General features: G+C 47.0%; 1 protein-coding gene across 1 annotated transcript in view; it reads right to left on the reverse strand.

The window, feature by feature from the left end:
* SPON1 (spondin 1) overlaps positions 1 to 26,144 on the reverse strand; it is a 270,328-nt gene that overhangs the window by 22,987 nt on the left and 221,197 nt on the right. Inside the window, exon 7 of the mRNA XM_037050019.1 lies at positions 6,199 to 6,263. Within this exon, the coding sequence (XP_036905914.1) occupies positions 6,199 to 6,263 (65 nt within the window). The remainder of the gene's footprint in view (positions 1 to 6,198; positions 6,264 to 26,144) is intronic.

Genomic DNA, 26,144 nt, shown 5'->3' on the forward strand with positions numbered 1-26,144 from the left:
CTGACAGACCTTCATGTTGGTAAATCTAGTGGGCACTCAGCAGCTCTAATCGCACTTGATTTCTCAGCTGCATGGGACGCAGGCCGCCCACTCCTTGAATGTGTGCTTCACCTGGCTTTTCTGATAGCAAGCTTCCTTTCCCAGTTTCTTTGCTATTCCTTTTCTGTTTCCTTTGCAGGAAAGTCCTCCTCAGCACTAAATGCCGGTGCTCTCTGGACTCAGCCTGAAGTCCTTGACTTATTCTCAAGCTCTCTCTCACCCATAACCTTGTCATTGTCACCCATTCCTTGTTGACTCTTAGTGCAGAATCCGCCCCCCCGCCCCCATGAGCTTCAGAGCTTCATAGGTAACTGTTTACGTAACACCTCCGCCTGGGTACTTTGAAGGCATTTCTAAGGTAGCCCACTCAGAACTGAATCCACAATCTTCCCTGCTGAACTTCATCTGATGTTCCATATCTTAGGAGAGGACCCACCAACTCATCAATTAAGCATCTTGACCTCTCTGCCTTTCTCATCTTCCTTATCCAACGTATCATCACAGCCGTCCGTTTTTACTCCCAGGTGTCTCCCAGGTCCCTGCACCTCCCCATCTCCACCACCACCATCCTGGTCAAAGTCTCTGTTAATTCTCCCCGCACCCCTGCAACAGCCTCCCCACTGGTCTTGCCTCAGCTACGATTACCCTTTTCATATTGAAGCCAGGGTGTTGTTTTAATCTAAATCTGATCATGCTGTCATGCAGCTTAAGACCCTTCAATGATTTCCCATTACTCTTAATGTAAAAATCAAAAACTTGAATGTCATACAGGTTGGCCCTGCACCAAGCTCAGCTCTGATTTCTGGATATACTTACACCATAACCTGTTGGTACTTCATGCTCTGCTCCCTCCTCAGGGCTTTTGCACATAATGGTCTCTCTAGTCTTTCTAGAATGTTCTCCCCTTGCTTTGCTTCTTTACCTAGTTAACTCCTATTGATTCCTTAACTCTTAGCTCAATTCCCATTTCCTCAAGGAAGGTTTCTCTGACCCGTAGGCTGGTTTGGGGTCCCAACCATACACTCTCACAGCAGCTTATGTTTTTATTTCATAGACATGTCACATTCATCACCGTTTGGTCCATGTCTCTCCCCATTGAACTGTGAGCTCCATGGGATGATCAGCTCAGCTCGACGTTGTGTCCCTGGGGGTCTTCCACAGCACTTTCCTTGGGGGACCCCAGATGCGTGCTTGTTGAGGCAATTAAATGTCTCAGTCACCCTTGACAGAACACAGGGTAAGTGCAAGTTAAGAATCTCTGGTGTTTTTTTTCTCCCAGGAGTCAGACAATTTGGTGTGGTCACACTGCTAATTTCATGATGATCAGAAGTCTGGTTGGCAGCTTTATGTTGTGATTGATTAAAGAATGGATAATGGGACTTCTGGCCAAGATGGAGGCATAGGTGGAAACACTGACTCCTCGCACAACCAAAATTAAGGACAACAAAAATTTAGAAACAAAAAAAACAACCAAAACTGACAGAAAATTGAACTTTATGGAAGTCTGACAACTATTCAATCAGACTGGTAAGAAGGGTGGAGTCGGTGGCACCCGGAGAGGGTTTGAGGCAGGAAAAGGCGGTGGCAGCCAGACCCAGGAACGCAGGTGGTACAAGGCTGACTGTGGTCATGCATTCTTGAGCAAATAAACTAGGTGAAAATGGGTAGCGAGATAGGCCGCAAAACCCAGGGCCTCAGCGACAGGAAATAAAGCCTAGAAGCACCAATTGAAAAGGCGCTGGCTTGTGGGAAGCAGCAGAGGGGACTGAAATCCAAGAGAGTGTGGAACAAGTGCCATTGTTCCCTCTCTGACCCTGCCCTCACATACAGCGTCCCAACCCAGTGATGTGGGTGGCTCTGCCCTGGTGAACACCTAAGGCTCTGCCCCTCATACGTAACAGGTGTGACCTGACCAAAAATGGCTGAATCAGAAGAACAAATCAAAGCCCTAGAGCCAATACTTTTAAGTGACCAAAAGATAGCCAACCTATCAGATGCACAGTTCAAAATACTGGTGATTAGGATGCTCACAGAATTGGTTGACTTTGGTCATGAATTAGATGAAAAAATGAAGGCTACACTAAATGAAATGAAGCAAAATGCACAGGGAACCAATAGTGATGGAAAGAAAACTGGGACTCAGATCAATGGAGTGGACCAGAAGGAAGAAAAAAATGACCAAACAGAAAAGAATGAAGAAACAAGAATTCAAAAAAATGAGGAGAGGCTTAGGAACCTCCAGGACACCTTTAAATGTTCCAACATATGAATTATAGGGGTACCAGAAGGGAAAGAGGAAGAGCAACAAGTGGAAAGCTTATTTGAACAAATAATAGAGGAGAACTTCCCCAGTCTGGCAAAGGAAATAGACTTCCAGGAAATCCAGGAAGCTCAGAGAGTCCCAAAGAAGTTGGACCCAAGAAGGAACACACCAAGGCACATCATCATTACATTAGTCAAGATTAAAATGAAGGAGAGAATTCTAGAAGCAGCAAGAGATAAGGGGACAGTCACCTACAAAGGAGTTCCCATCAGGCTGTCAGCGGATTTCTCAGAAGAGACCTTACAGGCAAGAAGGGGCTGGAAAGAAGTATTCCAAGTCATGAAATCCAAAGACCTACAGCCAAGATTGCTTTATCCAGCAAAGCTTTCATTTAGAATGGAAGGACAGATAAAGTGCTTCTCAGATAAGGTTGAGTTCAAGGAGTTCATCATCACCAAGCCCTTATTATATGAAATGCTAAAGGGACTTATCTAAGAAAAAGAAGACAAAAAATATGAACAGTGAAAGGACAGCAAATTCACAGTTATTAACAACCACACCTGAAACAAAAGCAAATAAGCGGTCAGCTAAAACAGGAGTGGAGTCACGGAAATGGAGATCACATGGAGGGTTAGCAACAGGGGAGTGGGAGGAAGAGAAGGGGGGAGAAGGTACAGAGAATAAGTAGCATAGATGGTGGAGAGAAAATAGGGGCAAGAGTAGCATGGGAAATGTAGAAGCTGAAGAACTCATGACACATGGACATGAACTAAAGGGGGGGAATGTGGATGGGAGAGGGTGTGCAGGGTAGAGGGGAATGAAGTGGGGGCATGGAACAACTGTAATGGCATAATCAATAAAAATATTTTTTAAAAAGAATGGATAAGGAACTGTTACCTAATTGGAAGGACCTTGTTGTAGTGAAGGGCGTAGACACTAAAGTCAGCTTCTGCGCTGATGCAGCTGGATGCTGAGGCTGGGCCTATCACACAGCCTCTGAGCGTCGGTCCCGTCCTCTGTAAGGTGAGGGTTATGGTCCCCATGGGGTTTATCCTGGGGTTAGTATGAGGGTTAAGTGGGACGAGGAATGTAAGTGCCTAGTACGGTATCTGGCAAATAGTAGGTGCTCACGGTAAAAGGATTTCTCTCTGCTTTCTTCCTTTCCTCTTTCCCTTCCTCCCTCTGTCCTTCCTGAAGCACCTTGCTTTACAGTTTCTATCTTTCTAAACCCAGGCTCCTTAAGGGAAAATGGGATAGGTTCCCTTAGTGGTGTAAAAATCGACATCCACAAACTGTGGCCCAGATGTCCCCGACCCCTACCTGGTCTTGAACTGAAGGTGAGGAACTCATCATACAAGGGTTCTGAGAGCCTGGGAGCTGGGGGGAGCTGAGAAGAAAGCCTGAGCAAACAGGATTCGGAATGGATATTTTTTCGGATCAATGTTAATTATGCAAAGGGGGCTGATGGCCTTTGTGAATTCACATCGGTGTTTTCTGGTGGGACAGGCACAAAACAAGAAAATGCCCGCCCACCAGGAGAGAGCCCCACCTCGCAGGTCCTGCCTCTATTGCTTCTGGGAGGGAAAGGTACTTCTAAGCCTGGGCGTGTTTTTAGCTGCAGGCAACCCTTAAAAAGCATTTGAACTGTGCAAGTCCATTTAACAGGATGGGACAAAAGTAGGTTTACAGTTGTTCAAATAGAAAATAATGTGACTAATTAAGAAATAACAATAAAAGAATACATTCAAGTGTTTTGCATACTCACAATTGTACTTTTGCCCCACGCTGTATGTGGGGAATTTTTTTCAATAAATATGTATAGTCCTGTAAATGCATTTTCTCTTCCTTATGATTTTTAAAAAATAACATTTTCTTTTTTTCTAGCTTACTCTGTTGCAGGAAAACAGTGTATACTCTATAAAACATACAAATATGTGTTAATCGACTATTTATGTTATTGGTATGGCTTTGGTCAGTAGTAGGTTATTAGTAGTTAAGCTTTGGGAGGGTCAAAAGGTGTACATGGATTTCCAGCTGTGCAAAGGATTGGCACCCCAAGCCCCTGTGCTGTTTCAGGGTTTGCTTACTCTGTTCCGAGCTCCCTCAGACAAGACCCAGAGCAAGGCTTGGAAGTCACAGCAAGTTAGCAAAAGCCTCCACGCAGCCAGCTGGGCTGCCCTTGGTCAGCTGTCCCTGACCTCTCTTGCTCTCCTCAAGCCTCCGCTCAGGGCCTCAGCTCCACCAGACCTGGGCCACTCTGGGGCAAGGAGCATCTTTCCGGACTCAGCCCCGTGGCACCTCCTGCACAAAGACTTCCTGACCTTGCCCTGGCCCCGGCCCCAGGCTGGGTTGTGCCCCCTCTCTGGGCTCAGAGAGCCACTTGTATCCTCATCATCACACTTTTCCTTTAGGAGCAACCAGGGCTACCACAGTGGCATTATAGTGGATATGCTCTGTATATACGGGGCCACGTGGACTTGTGCAGAGCAGGCCTGGAGTGGTGGAATTCTGTCTGCTGTCTGTCTCCTCCTGGGCTGGGCATTCCAAAGGGCAGGGACTGGGCACAGGATGGGCACTGAGTAGGGGGTGAGCCATTAGTTTCCTGAGGGGTTAAGCAGGTGGTCACCAGGTCCCTGCCACCAGCTGGTCGTCTGCAAGAGCTCCTCCCCCGGCTCCTGCTGCCCCATCCTGTGGAGACCTTCTTGTACTCCCCTTCCTATGCTTTGTGTGAGTTTGCCTTTTCTCCCACGGACCAGTATCTCATACATTCCCCACATGTTGCCTTCTTCATCCGTGTTCTTGTTATCGTATGCAGACGGCTCACAAAGGGGCCAGCCAAGCCTGTCTTCATAAATCATTTTTTGGTGGTTGCCTGGGAACTTTGCTCCAGGCCTGGCATCCATGAAGGAGAAATAAAATCCAAGATCGTTCAAGGAACTGCATGGGAATCAGGGTACTGCAGGGAGGTGCAGAGTAGGAGGCAGCCAGACATGAGCCCTGAGGAACAGGAGGCAGGGGCTGAAGCGTGTCGTGCTCACTGTGTCCTCATGGGGGAACTGAGAAGTGCAGACTGCGTCCTCGAGACACAGGGAAGTCATGGGGGGATTCCAAGGCAGGGAATCAGGTTTGGGTTCTTAGAAGATCACTCAGATAACTGAGGACGAAGGGTCAGGCAGGGGAGCCCATGGAGGAGGGAAGAATCGAGGTAGTCCAGGTGAGAAAAGATGATGGCTTGAACTAATGGCAGGAGAGCGGCCAGGTGAGGAGTGATTTGGGAGATTCTAAGAAGGCAGAACCAATATGACAGTGATGGGTTCCATTTTGGATATGATGAGTTCAAGGTCCATGTGGGACATCCTCAGAGGTGCCCAAGAAATTGATGGGTGGATTTATCCATCACCTACCTACATACCTACCTGGGGAAGTAGTAGTTTGGGGAGCCATCAGCATACCCCTATTTACCAAAATGCATGGTAGGATGAGATCTCTAAAAGATAGAGTAGACAGAAAAGATGGAGACTGAGAATGGAACCTGGGGTAAACCTGGCTCCTGGTGAGGATTATTTGCTTAGAGTGAGTGCACCCGTGAACTTGGAGAGCAAATGTCCTGCAGCTCGGTGTGGCTGAGAGCATAAGTGAATACATGCCAGTGAGTCCGTGTTCTGAGTCAGATCCTCTGCAGTGTTAGAGCCGTCAGGGCGAACAGAGAGCAAGACTGCATCCTGAGAGGGTGGGGCACCAGTCCACACATGGGCATGCACCCGGCCTGTGTGTCCATCTGACAGGTATTGCTGGCTTGAATGAGCTAACTGGCATGCTGTGGCCATTGGGTGATTGGCTTCAAGTTCAAGGCTAGGATAGGGAGAGCAAAGAGCCAGGGTCTGTTTGTTACTTACACGTTGAGAGGCTGCCAGGCTGGCCACTGAGCTTTGGCTTTGATTACGGTGAGGACCTCATCACTCTGCAAAAAAGGACCACAGATATTTAGTGAGGAGAGCTGGGTTCAGGGGAGCAAGAGGTTTTTGACATGGTCACACTGTCTATCCCCAGTCACTTACCTGCTGTGGAGGCTCTACCTGCCCAAGTGTGGGAACCATCTGGCCCCAGGGTGGGGAAGCCCTGAGGCCTACGCAATCCCAGGAGGAGGGGCTGAGTGCCCAGTGTGCCTGGTGTGTGCTGGATACTGATGCGACGACGGAGACACATCTTTGGTTTCCAGCTCAGCCCATCCCTTTGCCCCTGAAGCCAGGCTATGACCTGGACCCTGCCTTGGATGGGCAGACTTCCGTTTGTGTCTAGCCTGAGGGTAGACTGTATGGTCCATGTCCAGACCCAGACTGGGGCCTGCTCCAGGCCACACCGGAGTGGGAGCCCACACTGCCCCCAGGATCATCACCCCTGGGGCCTCCCCTGCTGTTGAGACTCACGCACCAGAGCGGACTCCTTTAGACAAGGAGGCCAGGACCAAGCTGGGGCCACAGCCCGTGCCCCTCAGGTTGTTACACTCTATTCTGCTTCGGACAGTGTGTAGACCACCCTTAAGGTGTGGGGACCGAAAATAATTTTTTGAGGAAGAATCTGACAATGAACACTTTGAAGGAAAGCATGAAATCATCATTGTGGGGGGAAATGAGAACGTTGCTGATTTTTGTTAAATAAGAGGTTTATTTGTGTTCTTATTTTCAGTTACACACTGGGCTCTGGCCTGGGCTCTGCAGTGCTCAGACCCTCTGCCGGCTGCGCATACAGAGGTCCAGACTGGCACTGGCTGCGGAAGGAGGAGCTTTGCTGCTGACCCAAGTTGCAGAAGGGCAGAGGCGAGCTCGGATGGGCCACAGCTCTGCCCCAGTTCTTAGAGCTATGCCCGGCTGTGGGTGCCTAGGGCATCGTATTTGGAAAGAACTGATGGATTTCTCCTTAGCTGGGTACGTTGCCCAGAGAATCCCACCACCCTGAGGAGACAGGAGGGAAGGAGGTCAGAAGTGTCTCTAGGATCAGGCCCAAAGATGATCAAAGACCTGCTGGTCTGGAGCACCTCGTTGGTGGGTGGTAGGCCTTTGAGAGGAAGAGAGATCAGCTGGTCTGGCTTGGCCTGGGTTTTACAGATGGTGCTGGTGGGGTGAAGGGCAGAAGCGTGGCCCACAGGGAAGAGGCCCTCCCTCCAGCCCGAGAAGAAACTTGTAGCCTCTTTCTGAGCTCAGGTTTCTCTCTTTAAAAAATTACTTTAATTTATTGATTTGAGAGAGAGAGAAATGTTGATTTGTTGTTCTATCCACACACGCATTCACTGGTTGACTCCAGCATGCACCCTGCTCGGGGAATGAACCCCCAACCCTAGCTTATCAGGACCATGCTCCAACCAACTGAACCACCTGACCAGGGCTCAGGCTTCCCTCTTTTTGTCAGAGTAAAGAATCATTGGATGCACAAACACCCCACATTCACATGTCTCCAAAGAGCATTTCTAAGTGCTAACTGAGAGGTTTACACTTCTCATGAGAGACATTTTTATTTGTTGAGAATGTCTCCCTGATTGACTCCTTATACATATCTACTGAATTACTGAAAGAAGCTGCTTATCGTGAAGTTGCATGTGAGACCTGACCTATCTCCCGAATGCCAGTGCTGGATCTCCCAAGACCTGGGTTGCCGTAGTCATCTCTCAGGTATCCCATGTCCCACGGTGAGCTCTTTGTTTGACCCAGAACCTGCTCCTTCTCCCATGGTCCCACGTGGGTAAACACACCTGCCTGTTGCCTGAAGTAGACGCCAGGCGTCACCAGCATTCCTCCCCCGCCCACCCCCTCACAGCGATCAGGCCCCAACACCCACTGCGTTCACAGCCTTAACATCTCTTGAATCCTTCCGCAGTCTCCTCACTGGTCCCTTAGTCCCCTGCACCTTCTCGCTTCTCCCCACACCCTCCACATTGCTGCAGATCCGACCGATCCACTCCCTGCCTAACCCTCCAGCAGCTCCCCACCACTTCCGTGGTCCTTTTGAAATTCCTGGTATACTTTTTTTGATTTTTAATTCCAGAATACTCCATGCTTATTGTAGACAAAATTAGCAGCGCAGAAGCATGCAATGTAAACGTTGAGCACTTCCCGCTTCAGTGCGTGCCCTGCCTTCTGCCTTCTTCTCCAGAACGTTGCAGTTTGCTGCGCCGCACTCCAGGCCTTCGAGTCTGCAGCTGCAACTCTGCGTGTGCGCATGCGTCAGACACAGCTCCTCATACTGCGCATCTTATTTGCACCGTGATCTTTATGCGTTTCCTTAATATTAACATCGTGGGAAACTTCCCTTGTCAATGGATACAGTGTCAGAGCCCTCTTTTTGTTGAGTTTTGAAGTATGGAAGGTCTTCCAATTCTGGTAAATCTGGTCAAGACTAATGAAGAAGAAATCCAAGAAACGAGATGCTGCCTGATGCTGATCATTGCGTCTCGTAGGAAAGAAATGCCTTACTGAAAAGAAAAAAATCAGCGTGGGCGGAGCGGCAGTGGCCACCAAGTTGGCAGGCCCCGCAGCACCACCTTACACTGCAATTAAATCTTGATTTTCGGGTCCCAACTAATAACATATTGATTTTGCTTTTGCAGAATAGCTCCACAAAAATTGTTTGGACCCTTCATTATTGTTTATTTATGGTGATGAAATTCTGCCTGTAGTTTTCAGAGCTACAGAGGCTCCCAGGATGGTGGGTCCACGTGTCGGGGCACCAGAACAGCTTGCTGCTGTAATTTGTTTCATCTAGTGGCTCCACACCATCTGCACGATCAACTGCTTATTGTCTCTCATTTGTGCTCGTTCGTGTTACCCGATGAAATAAGAAAGCAGGAGCATTCTGGAAAAATTATGTTTAAAGCTAAGTAATTTTGTTACGGTATCAATTCTCTGGTAGAACCCGAGTCCTACAGGATTGGAGAGTGTCTAGCTTGTTCATGGCCACATCTAAATGCTATGGACGATGAGCAAATTTCTGAAAAAGCAAAGCCACATCATTCTTTTGGATGATATATGAGCATGTGTAGAATTCCATAGCACAGATGCTCTCTAATGTTTTTTTAACCAACGTTATTGGTGGATATTTAATTGTTGCCATAAATGATGCATGATAGACATGTGTGTTTATATTTCTTTGTTTACAAACCCAAGGGTTCCTGTGTCATAGGTTCCCAGGAATGATTAAAAGATAAGGCAGATTTAAATTGTTGGCAGGGCCTACCGATTTTTCCTCCAAATGTCTGCACCAATTTATACTCCAGCAAGAATGTGTATGTGTCTGCTCATGTCTTCACAACTTTGGACACACTGCGTCCTTTCATTCTCCTTAGTATTTCTAACCCAGCAGTCAGGAACACAGTTTGGTTGAGAGCCCAAGCTCTGGAGTCATACCTGAGTTCAAACCCTGGTTTCACCATTTACTAGTTCCATGGCCTTTGGTAAGTGTGTTCACCTCTCTTAGCTTTCTCACGTGCGAAATGGGGTTAAAAAGAGTGTCTACTGCACTGGATCGTTCGGGGAGTACCTGTTTGGGGGACATTTACAGTTCATGCCTCTTTTGGATGACATTAGCAATTTCCAGAGTTATGCCAATTAAAATTTAAAACCCCTAAAGAAGCTACAGGTCACTCGTGTCCATGTTCACGGGGATGAGTTCTTTCATTTGGCTTTGGATACACATACTGAGAAGAGACGACAGCTGTACTCAGGCCCCATAGTTACTGGTATCAGGCAGGAATCACACAGCCCCAAACAGGTCATGGGCTGAGGTCAGATCCAGAGGAACAAGGGTTTGTGTGGAAGGCAAACAGGCTGGGACTGGTTAGAGGCAGACACCACATGGATATCAGGAGATACAAAGTCGGAGCAGAGCAGAGTCCAAGAATGTGAGTTTGAGGGGGTCAGGGCAGGGGCTGGTGTTCAAACCACCTTACCCTACACTGACCCTCCCATGCCCTCTGGAGCCACACCCGGTTCGGGAGGGCACTGGGCATTTCAGCCAGGCCCACAGCAAGAGGCCCAAGTCTGTCTCCCCCTCCCTGCCTTATTCCTTACCTCCTCCTCTACTCCTGCGTTTTCCTGGATCCTGACCTTTTGCCTTCCTCTTCTAGTCCTGAACCACATCTGTTCCTCACCCGAAGGCCCCTTTGCTTGGGGAGGCAGTGAGGCTCAGCTCCCCCAACACAGCATGTCCTGCCCCAGACCTGAAGTCCTGCCCACCCAACCTGCCTCCTGCCCCCAGCAAGAGGAATGGATGCAACCCATAATTAGACAGGAAAAGGAATTGAAACAGGGAGAGACAGCAATAACAACAGTGATCTATTGTTTTTAGTGTGCTAGGCACCCTCCTAATTATTATACCATAATGTAGTATCTTATTTAATCTTTACAGCACATTTCAAGGTTAGCATATACTTTTTAATCTTCAGAAACATTCATTTGGCCAAATTAGTCACACAGTTAGTCAATGGCAGATGGAGACTTTAAACCTTAGTCTGACCCTGGAGACCACACCCATCGCCCTGTGAACCCAGGCCAGGGGAGCTGGAACCGGGGTAAGCTGTGGTGCAGGGGTCCAGGTGCCCGTGGAAGGTCAGGCCCCAGCCCTGATCTGGGCCTCGTGCTCGCCTGAGCCCACTCTGATTCCAAATATTGCAGCCGCACTTGGAGGATTATCAGAATATCCACAACACTGTTAACATTAACGCCGCCGTCCTGGTTTTAAAGAAGATGGGGGAGCCCAAGTGTCCTTGAGTTGGAGAGAAATTGTTACTAAATAGGAGGAAGCCTGATGATACTAAATGCACACGCAGCGATACCCAATGCATGCACATGTAGTGATATCCACACGTGCATGTGCAGTGATACCCATGTGTGCACACGGGATGACACCCATGCACACACACAGTTCTGTCCCATTGCACGTCTTTGTGCATTTCCTCAGCTTATTTCTTATGAAAACCTTTGGGGAATAACCACGATGTCATTTTGCAGATGAGAAAACTTCAGAGAAGTCGCATGACTTGTTGAAGACCACCAGGAACCATGATTCCGATACAGATGTGTCTAACTCCAAAACTCACATTCTTGCCCCCTTCCCTGACTGTTCTTCCTCTCCATCTCCCTCTCATTCCTCCCCCACTTGGCTTGTTTCTCCTGCAAGAGCGTGGCTGCTCCTGGCTGACAGTTCCCTCCAAGCAGCCCTTGCTCAGAGGCGCAGGGTCACAGGTTTGCCCTGGGAGGCAGCGCTGACATTCTGTGATAAGGTCCTAATGAGCAGGCTTAGGCCCCATTTTCTGCCTCTATCCTTTCCCAGAATCCCCACTTCCACCCATAAAATGTATCATTCTGATGGCTTCTACCTCTGAAGGGAAGTGAAAAGTCATTCCTCAGTGAGTGTCCTGGGGATGAGCAGCAGGAAATGAGCCATTTTATGGGGTGATAATGGGCCTATAAGCATCTGTACAATCAATTGTGCCCAGTGGTCCCTCCTACCATTTCAACAGACTCTGGGTTTATGGGGTCATAAATCAAAACAGACACCTTATATTTCTTGCTGATTTCCAGTTTGCCCACAGTCTCCTGGGGTCTCCACTGTCACTCTTGGAGGTAAGCAGGCAGGTGGTCCCACTTCTCAGATGGAAGTAACTGAGACTCACCTCTCTCCTCTGCAGCTGCTCTGGTCAAGGTCACCTGTGAGCTGCTAGAGGTCAACACCCAGCTCTTAGTTCCTATGACCCTTCAGCAGCTCTCGACACAACTGGTCGCTCCCTCTGCCCGAAGCACTTTCTACCTGGCTCTGGCACTGGCTGTCTCTGCACTGACCTTGCTGGCCATCCCTTCTCAGTCTCCTTTGCTGGCCCTTCTTCACCTTTCTCCAAACACTGAAGCGCCCTGGATTCAAGCCTTTGCTCCTCTCCTCTGTTCTATCTGCACTGTCTGGGTGATTTCCTCTTGTCCTACGCCCTAAAATACTAGCTAAATGTACACTATTTATGCTAGACCCCTGTATTTATGAGCTAATCACATTTTGTCACCTGCCTGACACCATCCTGGTCCAGGCCACCATCAATACTCACCTAGATTATTGCATTTGCTACCTGGCCGATCTCTCTGCCTCCTTCTTCGCCTTTCTGCAGGCTCCCCAGTAGCCATATTCCTCTGGTCATAATCTTCCAATGGTTGCACACCTCGTAGCAAATGGGGACCTTGCCACAGCCCTTCACAATCTTCCCTGTCCCCATTACCTCGTTAACCTCATCCCTTACAACTCTTCCCTTTGCTCGCTTGGTTTCAGCCATCCTGGTCATGTTACTTTTCCTCAAATGTGCACACAAGCACTTGCTGTCCCCTGTGCCAGGAATGCGCTGGCTTAACCATCCCCCCCACCTCGCCCCCACGTCACAGCACTCATCCCTTGCCTCCTCCAGGGTTTGCTCGCATGTCACCTTCTCAGTGAAGCCTTTTCTGACCACACTATTCAAAAGTGCCCCTTTGCCCCTCTGCCCCTTCTTCCTTCTCCACCACACCCAGCACACTCCCTTCACTTTACATGCTGATTTTTCCCTATATGTGTCACTGTTCTGTATACCATGTATCTTGCTTTATTTACTTTTTTGCTATCTATCTACCCTGCTGAATAAAGGCTCCGTGAAGACAGGAGTCTGCTTTGCTCACTGCCGTACTGTCTGTGTTCAGAACCACGCTTGGAACGTGCTCGATCAACGTGTGTTGAATGAATGAGAGACTGTGATGAGGAAGGGGCCAGTGTCCTCTGAGCCCCAGCATCCACCAGCCTAAGGTGGAGCTGGAGCTGTGTGACGTGACAGGAAGAGACCTGTGTGTTGAACTGGGGGGCACTGGAAGAGCAGGAGAACGCCAGCCAGAGAACTCTGCTGGGACTGCCACGTAGCAGAGGGAGGGGAAAGGGACAGGACGGAGGGGTCACTTTAGGAACCATGGTCAGAGCTCACAGGTTCTGAGTCTGCCTCTGGAAACCTGGGTTGGCTGCTGGGAGTGCCCATCGTGCGCCTTGTCCCCCTGGGTAGCAGCTGCTGTCACAGGTCGCTGTCTGATCAGCTATTCCAAAGCCAGAGGAGTATCTGAAGCCCATTCACAGATCCACGAGAAGATGTTGTGGTGGCACAGAAGCATTTCAAATTCAATTTCTTTTTATTTCTTTTCAAACACAGCCTGTAATTCTGATGGGAAAATTGCATAATGCTTGTAGATAGCAATTCTCCCTCGAGACTATTGTGAAAGCATCTTGACATTTCTGAAGCCGGAGAGAAGGGGCCCGTCCCCTGCCTGGGCCCGCCCCATTGCCCTCCACCTGTGTCTGCCCGTCCTCGGCAGGGCGAGCAGGAGGAGCACTCTGACAACTGGCATCACTCTGGGACCTGCAGGAGGGGCAGTCCTTGCATGTGCCTCTATTAGCCACGGGCATTGATTAGCCCATCCATTGGTGAACAAACTGCCAATCCGGGGTTTGACCTCATTTTCTGGATGTTTAATGTGTGCTTCATAATGTATCCTTCATTATTTTTAATGTGCCCTTCATGATGTTCTCCTCTAAGTTTAAGCAGGGAGCTGAACAGATCATTGGGGCATGTCTGTCTCCCCCATCCCGCCAGCCCCTGGTGGCCCCATCCTCTCAGGCCCTACTCCACACCTCCTCCCCTATTTGCAGCAATTAGAAAAACATTAGTGCATGGAAGGCAGAGTAGAGAAGTAAGAAATGGGCCAGGCCAGGCCAGATTCTGACATCACACAGGAGAGAGCATGCCAGGAAGGGGCTGTCTGCTTTCAAACCGGCTGAGGCTGCAGAGACGATGAGTCAGAGCAGGTCTGGCTGAAGGGGCCTATGAGGCAAACTGTAAGGGCAGCCCCCCCCCCCCGCCCGCCCCCGCCATGTTCATTTCTGGTTNCAGCCCCCCCCCCCCCCCCCCGCCCCTGCCATGTTCATTTCTGGTTGTCTTAAAGACACAGATACAGCAGTCTTCGCTCTTCTTCCCTGTCCCCTACTCCCCACCTTCCTCTGGGGACAGATGCCTCCCAGCCTGGAAGCCAGTGTCAGAGCAGGGGCTGGACTGTGTCCTCCCTGTGTCCCCAGTACCGACCTGGCTTGGGGGGAGGTACGCAGGGAATGGTTAAGGAATGAATAATGGATTCGTTAGTTAAGCAATTAATTAATGACAAGGCAGAGGAAGCCTCTGGCCTTGGCTGTCTTCCCAGGGGGTTTTGGGGGGCACCCTTTGAGCTGTGGCTCTGGAAGGCTGCAGAGAGGGCAGTGAGCAGGAGGGCAATGGCCTGAGTCCCGTGTTTGGAGGAGCTGCTGATTGCTGTGGGGGAGCAAGGGTCGTAGGGCTAGGGGGACTCGGGGACGTGGGTCAGGTGGGTCTGGACCAGGAGAGAGCAATCGAGAGAGTGAGATGATGTTGGATGCAAGACATGATTTTGAAGGGACAAGCAACAGGCTGTGCTGATGAATTAGACGTGGGGTGTCAAACAAAGAGGGATCCGGGACGACTCCACGGGGAGGTATCGTGGAGGCAGGCAGAGAGGGGAGGCTGGTGTTCAAGAGAGAACTCAGGCTGAGACATGATTTTGAAAGTCATCAGTGTTAGGTGGTAGTAAAAGCCACAGGACATGGTGCCTGGGGAGCGAGTGGAGACAGAGAAGAGGATGGGGAAGTGCAAACAGCCTGGGAAGGAACAGCCAGAGAGGCAGGGGGCACTCAGACCAGCTTACAGGGCCTCTGCAGAACCTAGTGCTGCCCCAACTGTCCTCCTACTCTCTCCACTGCCTTCTGCAGTCCTTGCTGTCCTCCTACTGCCCCCACTGTCCCCCTGATGTCCCCCTGCTCACTGCTGTCTCCACTGCCACGCTGGCCACTGCTGAAAATGCAACTGCAGCAAGTTTAGGAAGAGAGGAGAAGGCAAGGCAGTGCCCCTGCGAGCCCAGACAGCTCTTTCTGAGGAGGTTGCTACGTGGGGAGTGGAGAAAATTGGCAGCAGCAGGAAGGGCATGTGACTATTTTTTTTTTCAGAAAATGAGCACCATTAGGGTAAGTTTGTATGTGGAAAGGGATAATCCAATAAAGAGAAACTGCTACTGCAGGACAGAGAGAGGGTGCACCTGCAGGAATGGGGTCCTTGAAAAGATGAGAAGAGCTGAGATCTGGACCAGAGCTGAGGGTGGCCTTCCAGCGAGTGCGGAAGGACAGAGAGGAAGGCAGAGGATGGCAGTCACACAGGCCTGTGATTGCTGGCACGCTGGGGGCCGCTGCGGAGGAGTCAGTCATCCCACAAATATTGGCAGAGCCCCGACTCCGGGCCTGGCTCTGCTCTGGGTGCTGGAGACAGATCCCTGAACAAACGGGACACCAGTCCCTGCCCTCAGGGAGCTTCCGTTCCAAGTGAACAGTTCCAGTGTGCCAGACTTTACTGTCCGTGGAAAATAGTGCAGGGGAGGTCAAGAGGGAGGTCAGGGCTGGGTGGGGAGGAATGCTGAAGTTATACGCAGAGCAGTTGCGGAAGGCCTCACTGGTAAAGGGACTTGAGTCCTGTGAGACAGAGGTGCTGACGCATCCGAAAAGGACTGGGAAAGTACTGTACCAGGATGCAAATATACCTTACATACTAAAATAAGGTCTTTAAAATTAAAGAAAATAACAGAACCATGTTTTAGGAAGTTACAGAGAGAGAAATGAAAACAACCCTACCATCCTCACCCAACAGCTCTCATCAGTTCGTGTGGTCATTTGTACACGTGTATGTCTTTGTCACACAGTTGAGATCATACTCACACACGCACGCAATCTTTATTCCTACCATTTTCTCGCACAGTGCTAGCTAGATTATTATACAAACAGATGACATAAATACATCTGATATACCTCATATATTTTAATCATTTAATATATCTTAGATATAATTTAATTTATGATATAATTTCTTTAATAATTAACCCAAAGATGACATAGTGATGTAAAAAAAGATACAAAAGCATATACGTTCTTTTAAAAACATTGTTCTATGGTCTTTGGGTTCATCATCAACAGAGCTATACAGGTTTCTCCCGCCATCTGAAGGCAGAGCTTTCCTGTAAAAACCTTTCATAACATGAAATGGCATGAAGCGAAGAAGCAATTGCCTTAGGACACATCTTGCTAACGGATGTGCGGAATAAACTGAGATAGAGCACAGATGCTCACAGACACAGTTCAAAGCTCTGACAGCTTGATGCTGAGATATTGGGTGTAATTCCCAGAAAAGGCCCTTGGTGGCGCCAGTCTCACTGCTCGGAGTGTGCGGCGCCTTTAGGAGGGCTCACTGCAAACCCAAGGCTGAACCTTATTTTCGCAAAAGTAAAAGTCTTCTTTGGATTTTCTTCCGGTTAGTAAACACAGGTACTAATGTGGGTCTTTTGTAAGAGTGAAGTGGTGCATGTAACTCGGACTTTTGAAAAGCAGGATACACCTGCATCACTAGTGCGATTATCTCTAACACAAACAAAATAATAAAGCAAGGTACAGTTTGTATAAAAATCTATGTGTATAATAATCTAGCTGCCATGGTGCAAAGAAATGGTGGGGACGAAATGTGTGTGCACGTGTCTGTGTGGACTTGCTCATCTATTTGCATAAAGTTTCTCCAGGGTACCTCAGGGGAGGAGGACTGGGAACCAGGGAGCAAAGAAAATGAGACTTTTCACTGTGTAACTTAAATGTCTTTTGAATTTGGAACCATATGACTATGTGGCCATTAATGAAAAATGGGAAGAAAAGGCCACTTCAAGTCTGTTTCCTGTGGTTTTCTCAACTGGACCGTGAGGAAGGCTTTTAAGGCGGCGTGTGTGAGACCTTCACTGTGCACAGCGGGTCAGGGCAGATGCTTAGAGGTGATGGGTTCAGAGTCAGGGCAGGGGATGTGGGGAAGGGGCAGAAGAACCAGAGCAGGGTCAGAGTTGGTGCCACAACCGATGGCTTCTCTACTTGACAATTTTAAAGCCTGTTAGGCTTTATTATCTTTAGAATAAAAGCAGTTTCAAAAGGAAATGAGAATTCATTTGTACACTAAGCTCTCCCTCGCTCCTCTCTTTCCCTATAAAAGCTTCCCACCCAGGTGTCAGTCAGCCTGTTTTGCTGGGTCCTTAAATATAACAACATTTTACTTCATCATTTCCCTTCATCCACTGATTTCTAGAGAAAGCTTTCAAATGATTAAGTAATGAAGCTCCAAATGACCTGGATGGGGGAGAAATAAGTATGCCTTAGGTGCTTAGTGTGTTAGCTTCAAACAAGTGCCAGTAACGCTGCTTTCTTAAATGGTGCTATTTAAATGCAAAGGAACAACTTGATAGGCTGTGAGAGCTTAACCCTTCTCATTCCCGAGACCCCCCAAGTACTCCTGGAGACAACACAGAGATGATAGGAGAAATCAAGGGATTTTAAGATATCTCACACATGCACACACACACACATGCCTCCACTTCCCACAGTAACAGAAGTTTCCCTGACTGTGGAAACGCCCTTCTAGCCATTACTGTGGCATCACGGAGAGGGAGTTAGCAGTGTGGTGGAGTGCGGTGGACTGAAGTTCAAATCCCCGCTCAGCCACCTTCGTGCTGTGTAAATTTGGGGAAGTCACTCATCCTCGCTGAAAGGGTTCCTCATGTGGAAAACACATGTTTACTGAGCTCCTTTTGGGGGAGTCAGAGACTGTGTTGAGCCTGGTGACAGTCCCTGCTTTTGTGGGGTGTGTCCCCTAGTGGGTCAATAACAACACGTGCAGATTCTATGAGATAAGGTAGGTCCAGGGCCAGGCGAATGGTAATGAAAAGGGGAACAATGAGCACTTAGCTATATTCTCATCTCTCCACCCGCCTTTTTCACTATGATCTCCCACTTCTGCCGACCTGCCTTTCAGCCTAAATCTCCTACAGTACCTGCTGCGTCCAGGTTCACTCAAGGCTGAGAGTCCCTCCGCCTGGAATGCCCTTATCCCTTTCCCCTTAAGCAATGCCTCCTCTGGGAAGCTGTTGTCTTCTTTTTTGAACAGAAATTTATATACAGCTGTCCATGGTAATCCTCTTGCGATATGTTCCAAGACCGCCCCCCCCACCCCGTGGATGCCTGAAACCACAGATACTGTTGAACCCTACACATACTATGTTTTTTCCTAGATATACTTATGAAACAATTTGTAAGTTAGGCACAGTGAGAGATTAACCGTTTTACTACACCGCACAGTGTAGTAAAAGTTATGTGCATGGGCCCTCTCTCTCGTTATCTTATTGTGCCGTGCTCACCTTTTCCCCTAGAGGAAGCACTTCTCAGCTTCTCTCTGGTGTGTCAGAATTGCCAGCACCACCTCTCTGGCAGTTTGGGGCCGTTATTAAGTCAAATAAAGGTGATGTGAGCCCAGTACTGAGATACCATGACGGTCGATCTGAACACCAAATGGCTACTAAGTGACTAGCCGGTGGGGAGTGCGCACAGTGGGTGCACTGGGCAGCGGGGTCATTCCTGTCCCGGGCAGGGCGCAGTGGGATGGCACAAGCCTTGCTCATGCTACTCAGAATGCCATGCAACAGGAGACTTATGAATTCTTTATTTCTGGAATTTTCTATTTAATATTTTTGGGCCATGGTTGACCATGAGTAATTGAAACTGCAGAAAGTGAAACCAAGGATGGGGGAGGGGGGCTACTGTGTTTAAGGTATACAACATGATTTTTGATATACATATACACAGGAAAATGATTCCTGCAGCCAAGCTAATGAACACATTGATCTCCTTATGTAGCTGACTTTCTTTGTGTGTGGTGAAATCTACTTTCTGAGGAAACGGCCGATGTACAATGCAGTGGTGTTAACTATATTTGTCAGGCTGTGCGTCAGATCTCCAGGTCAACTCACCCCCCATAACTGAAACTCTGTGCCCTCCGCCCACATCCTCCTGTTTCCCCTCCTCCCCGCCCCCAGTAATTCTGTCACACACTCTCACACCAGCCTTTCCCAGGACCTCAGTCACGTTGCACTATCATTGGCATGATTACTTGTTCACTTCATGTTTCTTTCCAACCAAAAGGTGCCTGGCAAAGCATCTGCTCTATAGTATTGGTACCTGATGAAATCTATTAAGTGAATGTTCAACAAATGGAAGTTTCTATTTCCAAATGTTACTTGAGAATTAGGAGAGGACCTGGAAATTGTTATGGCTGCCGCCCAAAGAAGCATTTGTGAAACTTTATGATTTTCATGCCTCATATGAAAAATCTTGCTGTATTTGATAGTAATCCCCAGCAGAGCTGACTAGATGATCCGTAATGTTCTCCTTTCTCAGAGTAAAGTCTGAGGGACCCTAGGCGTCTGTGAAGTCACTGTTAGTGCCTCAGTTCTCTGTGAGAATGTAAACATTTTACATTCTTATGATAATTAAAAAAATCAACGAATTAACTATGAATTATCTCAAAGTGACTTAATCAGGCACCGCCAGGCCGTTTCAGTGGCCAGGACACATTCGTGTTTCCATTCCACTGCTGCTGTGCACAACTGTATCGTGGGCCAGTGTGGTGGACCCTGTGACTCTGCCCAGATTGCTCTAGCGCTTAGCCGTCCGTTCTTTTGGGGAATTGTGTTGACTGGATGAAACTGCCTCCTTCCAGGGGCACACAGGTCAGACTCCTCACCCCGAAGTCAGGGCAACCCTGAGGAGCCACCCCTGCCCACTGGGTTGGCAGAGGCCTTCTTTGGGCCTCAGCCCAGCTCAACTTCTCTCTCTGCCGGTTTCTCCTTCAGCCCCCTCCCTTTCACAGGTGTGTGGGTCCCAAGAGCACTCTCTGATAACTTCCTGCATGCCGGTCTTGACTCAGTCTGCTTCCCAGAGAACCCACTGGCTACAGTCACCGGGAAAAAAAAGAGAGGCAGAGTGAACAAATCAGTGACATTCTTACCAGGTAAGGCCCGAATGGTAGATGTGATGTCAATGGCTGGGCGAAGTGGGAAAGGTGACTTGGCCCCAAGGACCCTGATACGCAGGTGCGCCAAGCTCCAAAGCACCTGGGTCCAGGCAGACAGCATCACGTGCAGATGGTGAGCAGTCACTCAATTTCAGCCACAAGCATCACCCATCACATCGAGACAATGTTGTGAATTAGCATTTTAAGAGGCTTTTAGTTTTGTTTATATTATTATTATTGCTATTTTGCTTTTATAGTCATATGAGAGCTGTAAGAATAAGGAGTTAATATCTTGTTATCTTTGCATATATTGAAATACTAATATGGTAAAAGCATTTCTAATTCAACCCTGGGGGTCTGTGAGCTTACACTTGACCTGCAAAAGAAGTCCACCCATTACTGAATTTTGAGAATTATCCAACTGCAACAGCACGGTATTAAGAGCTTGGGTTTTGGAGGCCCTGTGGCTTAATCTGTGTAACCGTAGACATATTACTTAACTCTGAGCCTCGATTTTCTCATCAGTAAAATGGGGATAATGATATCTACCTTACAGGCTTGTTTCAAGATTTAAATAGAGAGCCAGCTGACAGCTTGGGGTGGTGGCTGGGAGTAGTGGTCAGAAGGTGGAGGGTTAGAGCAAAAAAGAAAAAAGAACTCATGGCCATGGACAACAGTGTGGTGACTACGGGGGGAAGGGGGTCTTTGGGTGTGCAAGGGGGTATGAGGGGGATAAATGGTAATGGAAAAAATACAATAAAAAAGGGAAAAATAAGTGAACTAAATGAACTATGAATGAACAGTTCCTGACACATAGTAGGTGAACAATTAAGGCAGCAGGCAAGAGAGGCCTAACAGTAGAAAATGCACCTTTCTGTAAGCTCTTTCTTGACCTGGAAGACCTCCTCTGTCTTCAGCTTTTAGGAAAGTTACTTCCAGCAAGAGTTAAGAGTTAAATTTGCTTAAAAGCTAGCAAGCAAGAACACACTAAAGCCCCGAGGCTTTCAAAAGTGAAAGGTTAAAAATAGAAAACTAAAAAGAGCTATGGCCTAAATTTACATTCAGAGAATTTTACATTTGAGGACCATTCCGGACATGAAATAAATATTCCTGTGGCTGAATGATGGCTCCTCAAGATACCCATGTTCCAGTTCCTGGAACCTGTGAATGTGGATTTGCATGTTCATTAGCACTTTGCAGGTATGATTAAGTTAAGGATCTTGAGAGGGGGAAATCATTCTGGATTACCTGGACGGGCCCTAAGTATAAGCGTCCCTGTTATAAGGAAGCACTGGGGAATTTGACTACAAAAGATGAGAAGGCCATTGAGGATGGTGGCAGAGACTGGAGAGATGTGGGCACAAGCCAAGGAATGCCACCAGCCACACTCTGGAAGAGGCGAAAAGCAGCCTGGAGCTTCCTGAAGAAATGAGCCCGGCCAACACCTTGGTTTTAGCCCTGTGAAGCTCATTGTGGAATTTTGACCTCTAGAACTGTAAGAAAATAAATTTGTGTTTTCTTAAGCCACTGAATTTGTGGTAATTTGCTATAACCGTGATAGGTACAATATGATTTCTATAGATCCTATTTGCCTTCTGAATTAGTGAGTCCGGTGACAACAGTAAAGTAAAAAAGACTAGTTGTCAGCAGGGAGTGTGAAAGGGTCGTAGTTGTTAGAGTCGGCAGAGCTGGTGTGAATCCCGGTCTCCCCACTCTCTAGCTCTGTGACCTCAGGCCTGTCAGTCAGCTTTTCTGAGCCTTCCTTTCCCCTGTCTAAACTGGGTCTAAACAGAACTCATGGGGCTGTGGTGAGGAGTAAATGTTGAACACCTTATTAACCATAAAACTGTGTGAACTATTCTCATTATTATTATTACTGTTTAAAAAAACAAATTGAAAATTTTAATCAAGATCCCATCCCTTAAGAAGACGGCCTAATAAAGCATAAAAGGTACATCTAAGGAGATTTCATGAATGTTGGATTTGGGCATGTTGACTCAATGTTTTGGGGCATGCTGCTGAAAAATCGTGGTCCTTAGACCCCTGTCTAGTTCCCATTGAACTTCACTAAACTGCACTCAAGGCTCACCTTCAATTCCTTCCTTTTACTACCCAGGCTGAGTGTGAAAATGTTGTTGTCACTTGGGCGTCTCTCTGGTGAGATGTTTTATGTTCCTGAAGAAGACAATCCAATCATCTCTAACTACTGGGGCAATTTTCCTGCACGTGAAGATTCCTGAATATAAATCACAAAACAATCCATGTTTGCAGCTATAACAATAAAGGTGGGTGTGATTTTTCAGACGTAAGACTGCTCACACGTCTCCAGTCTGTCTTCATCGGCACAGCACCATCTCCGAAAGCAAAAGGGAGAAAATGAGGAGCTCAGAAGTTTGAAGCTGGGGCCTATCAACATTTTTTTCCTTTTTGAAATTTAATTGAATATTTTTTACTTAGGTTGTATGGAAAGAATTGCCGCTTTGATTGAAACTAAGTATAAGGTTTTTTTCATTTTAAAATCATTTCTATTTTTCAGTTATAGTTGACATACATTATTATATTAGTTTCAGGTGTACACCCCAGGGATTAGACATTACATAACTTACTGAGTGGTCATCCCAATAAATCTCATAGCCATCTGACACCATACCTAGTTATTAGAACACTGTTCACTCTATTCCTCCTGCTGTAGTTCACATCCCCATGACTGTTCTGTAACAACCAATTTGTTCTTCCCATTCCCTTCCCTTTTTCCAACCATTCACCCGACTTCCTTCCCATCTGGCAACCATCAAAACGACCTCTGTATCTATAAGATGGTCTCTGTTTTGCTTGTTTGCTTTTTTTTTTAGATTCACTTGATAAATATGTATTTATTGCCATTTTATTGTTCACATTTTTTGTTTGTTCTCCTTCAGTTTCACTCTTTGGCCCCCCTATCTCCAAGCCTCATATCTGCCTCTGCTTATACGTACTCTTTATCTACGTACCACCATCCTTAACTTCTTCTTCATTGCCAAACCAGTTACCAAGTAGTGAGTGCAGTTTATGCGTTAGGTACCTATAGTCTTATAAGGGGGAATTTGTGTGAGAGGACATTCCTCAGGGAAACCAAACAATTCATTCCCTTCACAGAGTTAGTAAGTGGAGGATTCTGAATCTGAGCTCGAGGTCCTGTGATGTCAAAGCACAATCATTAGGGTGCCTGCCTTCCTACTGAACAGTTTGCTGTTTTTTTGAGCCAGATATACTTTCTTTACCCTTCTGTACCTTTGCATAAACCACCATCTCCCTGAGGTAACTTTTAACCTTTTCTCACCTAGATAATGCCTCCTGGTCCTTGAGAATGCCGCTCTAGCCTCCAGTTCAGGGCAGTGCCCCTCCCCTGTGCTTCCGAGGTACCCTTTCTTGACCCAGGTAGTAACCGGCAGTTACTCCCTTACAAATCAAGTATCTCCTTCCTCCCCTTCCCACTGTGAGTGCCTCCAGAGGGCAACTGTGCTGTATTCATTTCTATATCTCTCCTCCCCTCTCCTCTAGCATAGGATGTGGCACAAGGGAGACAATAAATGTTTGTTTAAGAAATGAATGAACAAGCAGAATTTCCTAGAGCCTTCAAGTAGGCTTCAACTAATCAAAACTTGATTTGCTTATACTGTTCCAGCCAGAAGTGGCTTAGAGAAATAAGGAACGTGAAACTCAGGAAGACTTCTTTTCCACCAGATCCCTTGCCAGGCTGGAGCCAGATGAAACAGCCCATCATTTGTAAGTAACTTCTGACCCTCAGTGGTGCAGGAGGGAGCTAGACTCCCTCATTTATTTTTTCCCTTCAGTCTTTAACTCTTATTATTGGTATTGGCTATTTTATGAGCCAAATAAGACCCAGTGGGAGGTGAAGGGTAATAGAATATGCTACCCCAACATATGCAAATGAGGACTCGGAGTGACCAGAAGGTTGGGAGGTGACAGAGACCAGGACAGGGGCTAGTTTGGTTGGGTGTGAGGGGCCTCAGAGGAGCACAGTTCCTTCCATAAAATGAAGCTTGAGGAGGTGATGGAAATGAAGTGGAGCCTCATCCCTTCGCTTGAGTTGAGTCATGTTGAATCTGGGGAAACAAATGGTCTTCACTTGAGAGACTGGGGGCTTACAGACCAGATTTTTGATAAGAAGGAGATGGAGATAAAGCTGTGCAATAGGGTTCAGAATGTAAAGAAGCTTTGGAAGTGACATGAGAACCATCTAGACATGTCCCCCTGCCAAAATTGTCAGCGCATCCATGCAGAGTGGACATGTAGATTCCCCTGATGTGGCTGTCCTGCTCCATTTATTGTAGATCATTTACCACACTGGATTATAATTTTAAAAATGTATCTATGTCCTAAGCCCAATTCCACTTGCAGTGGAAACAACCTAGGCCTTGAAATAATATAAACTAAGTTTAGATTCTCATTTTTTTTTAGTAGCTAAGAGGCCATGGCAAGTCATTTCACCTGTCTGAACTTCAGTTTCTTCGTGCTTAAAATGGATGCAGTAATGCTACCTACCATATGGGTTACAGTGAAGAATAAACCAGATATTTTTGGAAGCTCCCACTATATTGTCTGAGATATAGTAAATTCTCCATAAGCCTTGCCCTTCCCTCCTTGACTAATTTATCTTTGTTTCTCCATGGTCTGACATCACTGATAGTTTCAGGAAGGTGCACAAAATATGTTGGTTGAATGAATAAGTCGGTTGAAGGAATGAATGAATAAGTGGATAAATTAATTAATTAATTCATGGATGCTAATTTTCAGAGAGATATACTGTTGAGGAAACCCAAGGCACTCTGGCATAACTGGCAGTACTTCCTTTGCAATTCTTTGAAGCAGTTAGCCCAGGCCAGGTCCTCTGTTCTATTTCAAGGTCACGGCCATTCTTCTGTCCTGACCTTGGCATAACAAGGCATGAAAAGCTTGAAGCTTTTTTTCTATTTTAATCCTACCATCCATTTAATAGGCTGTATTTTCTCTGGAAACGGGGGGGTGAAATCACCAAGATAATGGATAATAACATTAACTACTGGCATTATCCAGATATTATTCAATTAAAGTAATAACTCCTAATGCAGGATGAATTGCTTTTATCTTAAGAATCCAATTCAGCCATCAGCTCACCATCATATTCAAATGACAGAAATTACCTTTAAGTCATAGATTTGTAATATGATGTTGGAATGGATTTCTAATTATATTTTATGGTGATGTATTATAGATGTTTTTAAGGTTGGAGTGTATAGCTTGTATGTTTTCATTTTCTATCACCAGGCCATTTGAAATCCCTTTCAAATATATAATGCACAAAAATTAGAAAATTTTGGAAGAAAATTACTTCAAAGGAGTAACAACCTAACACTTCGCCTTAGTAAAAAAAAGAGAGAGCGAGAGAGAGACTAAGATTGTCATTTAACTTTAATACTGGACCTTGGAAGACAGAGATAGGGAAGATAAATCATCATCCCAGTTGAATTCAAGAACTTTGTCATCTAGGATGTTGGCTGGACCGGCATATTCCTCTCCTTTCCTCATCCAAGACTTTGATTTTGGTGGTGTGCGCAGAGAGGGTCAACCAGAGGAACTGAGACATGTTCAACAGTGAGAAATAGGAAACTCAAGTGGATTTTATAAAAACTCGTGAGTACTGTGCAGTGTAGCCTACATGTGTAGGAGTGTCTTTTGGAGAAGCCATAATCTGAACTGAATTCTGCCTGGGAAGCCCGGAGTTGAAGCAAAGGGGTGTAGCTGAATGGTTTTAATGGACACATTCATGGAGCTGTTAGATGAATTTAACTCCATCATGGGGATAGACCTGCCTTGTAGGTCAAAACACTGTGC

The sequence above is a fragment of the Sturnira hondurensis genome, unplaced genomic scaffold (genome assembly GCF_014824575.4).
Source record: "Sturnira hondurensis isolate 20B ecotype Veracruz unplaced genomic scaffold, ASM1482457v3 Scaffold0006505, whole genome shotgun sequence".
Lineage (NCBI taxonomy): Eukaryota > Metazoa > Chordata > Mammalia > Chiroptera > Phyllostomidae > Sturnira > Sturnira hondurensis.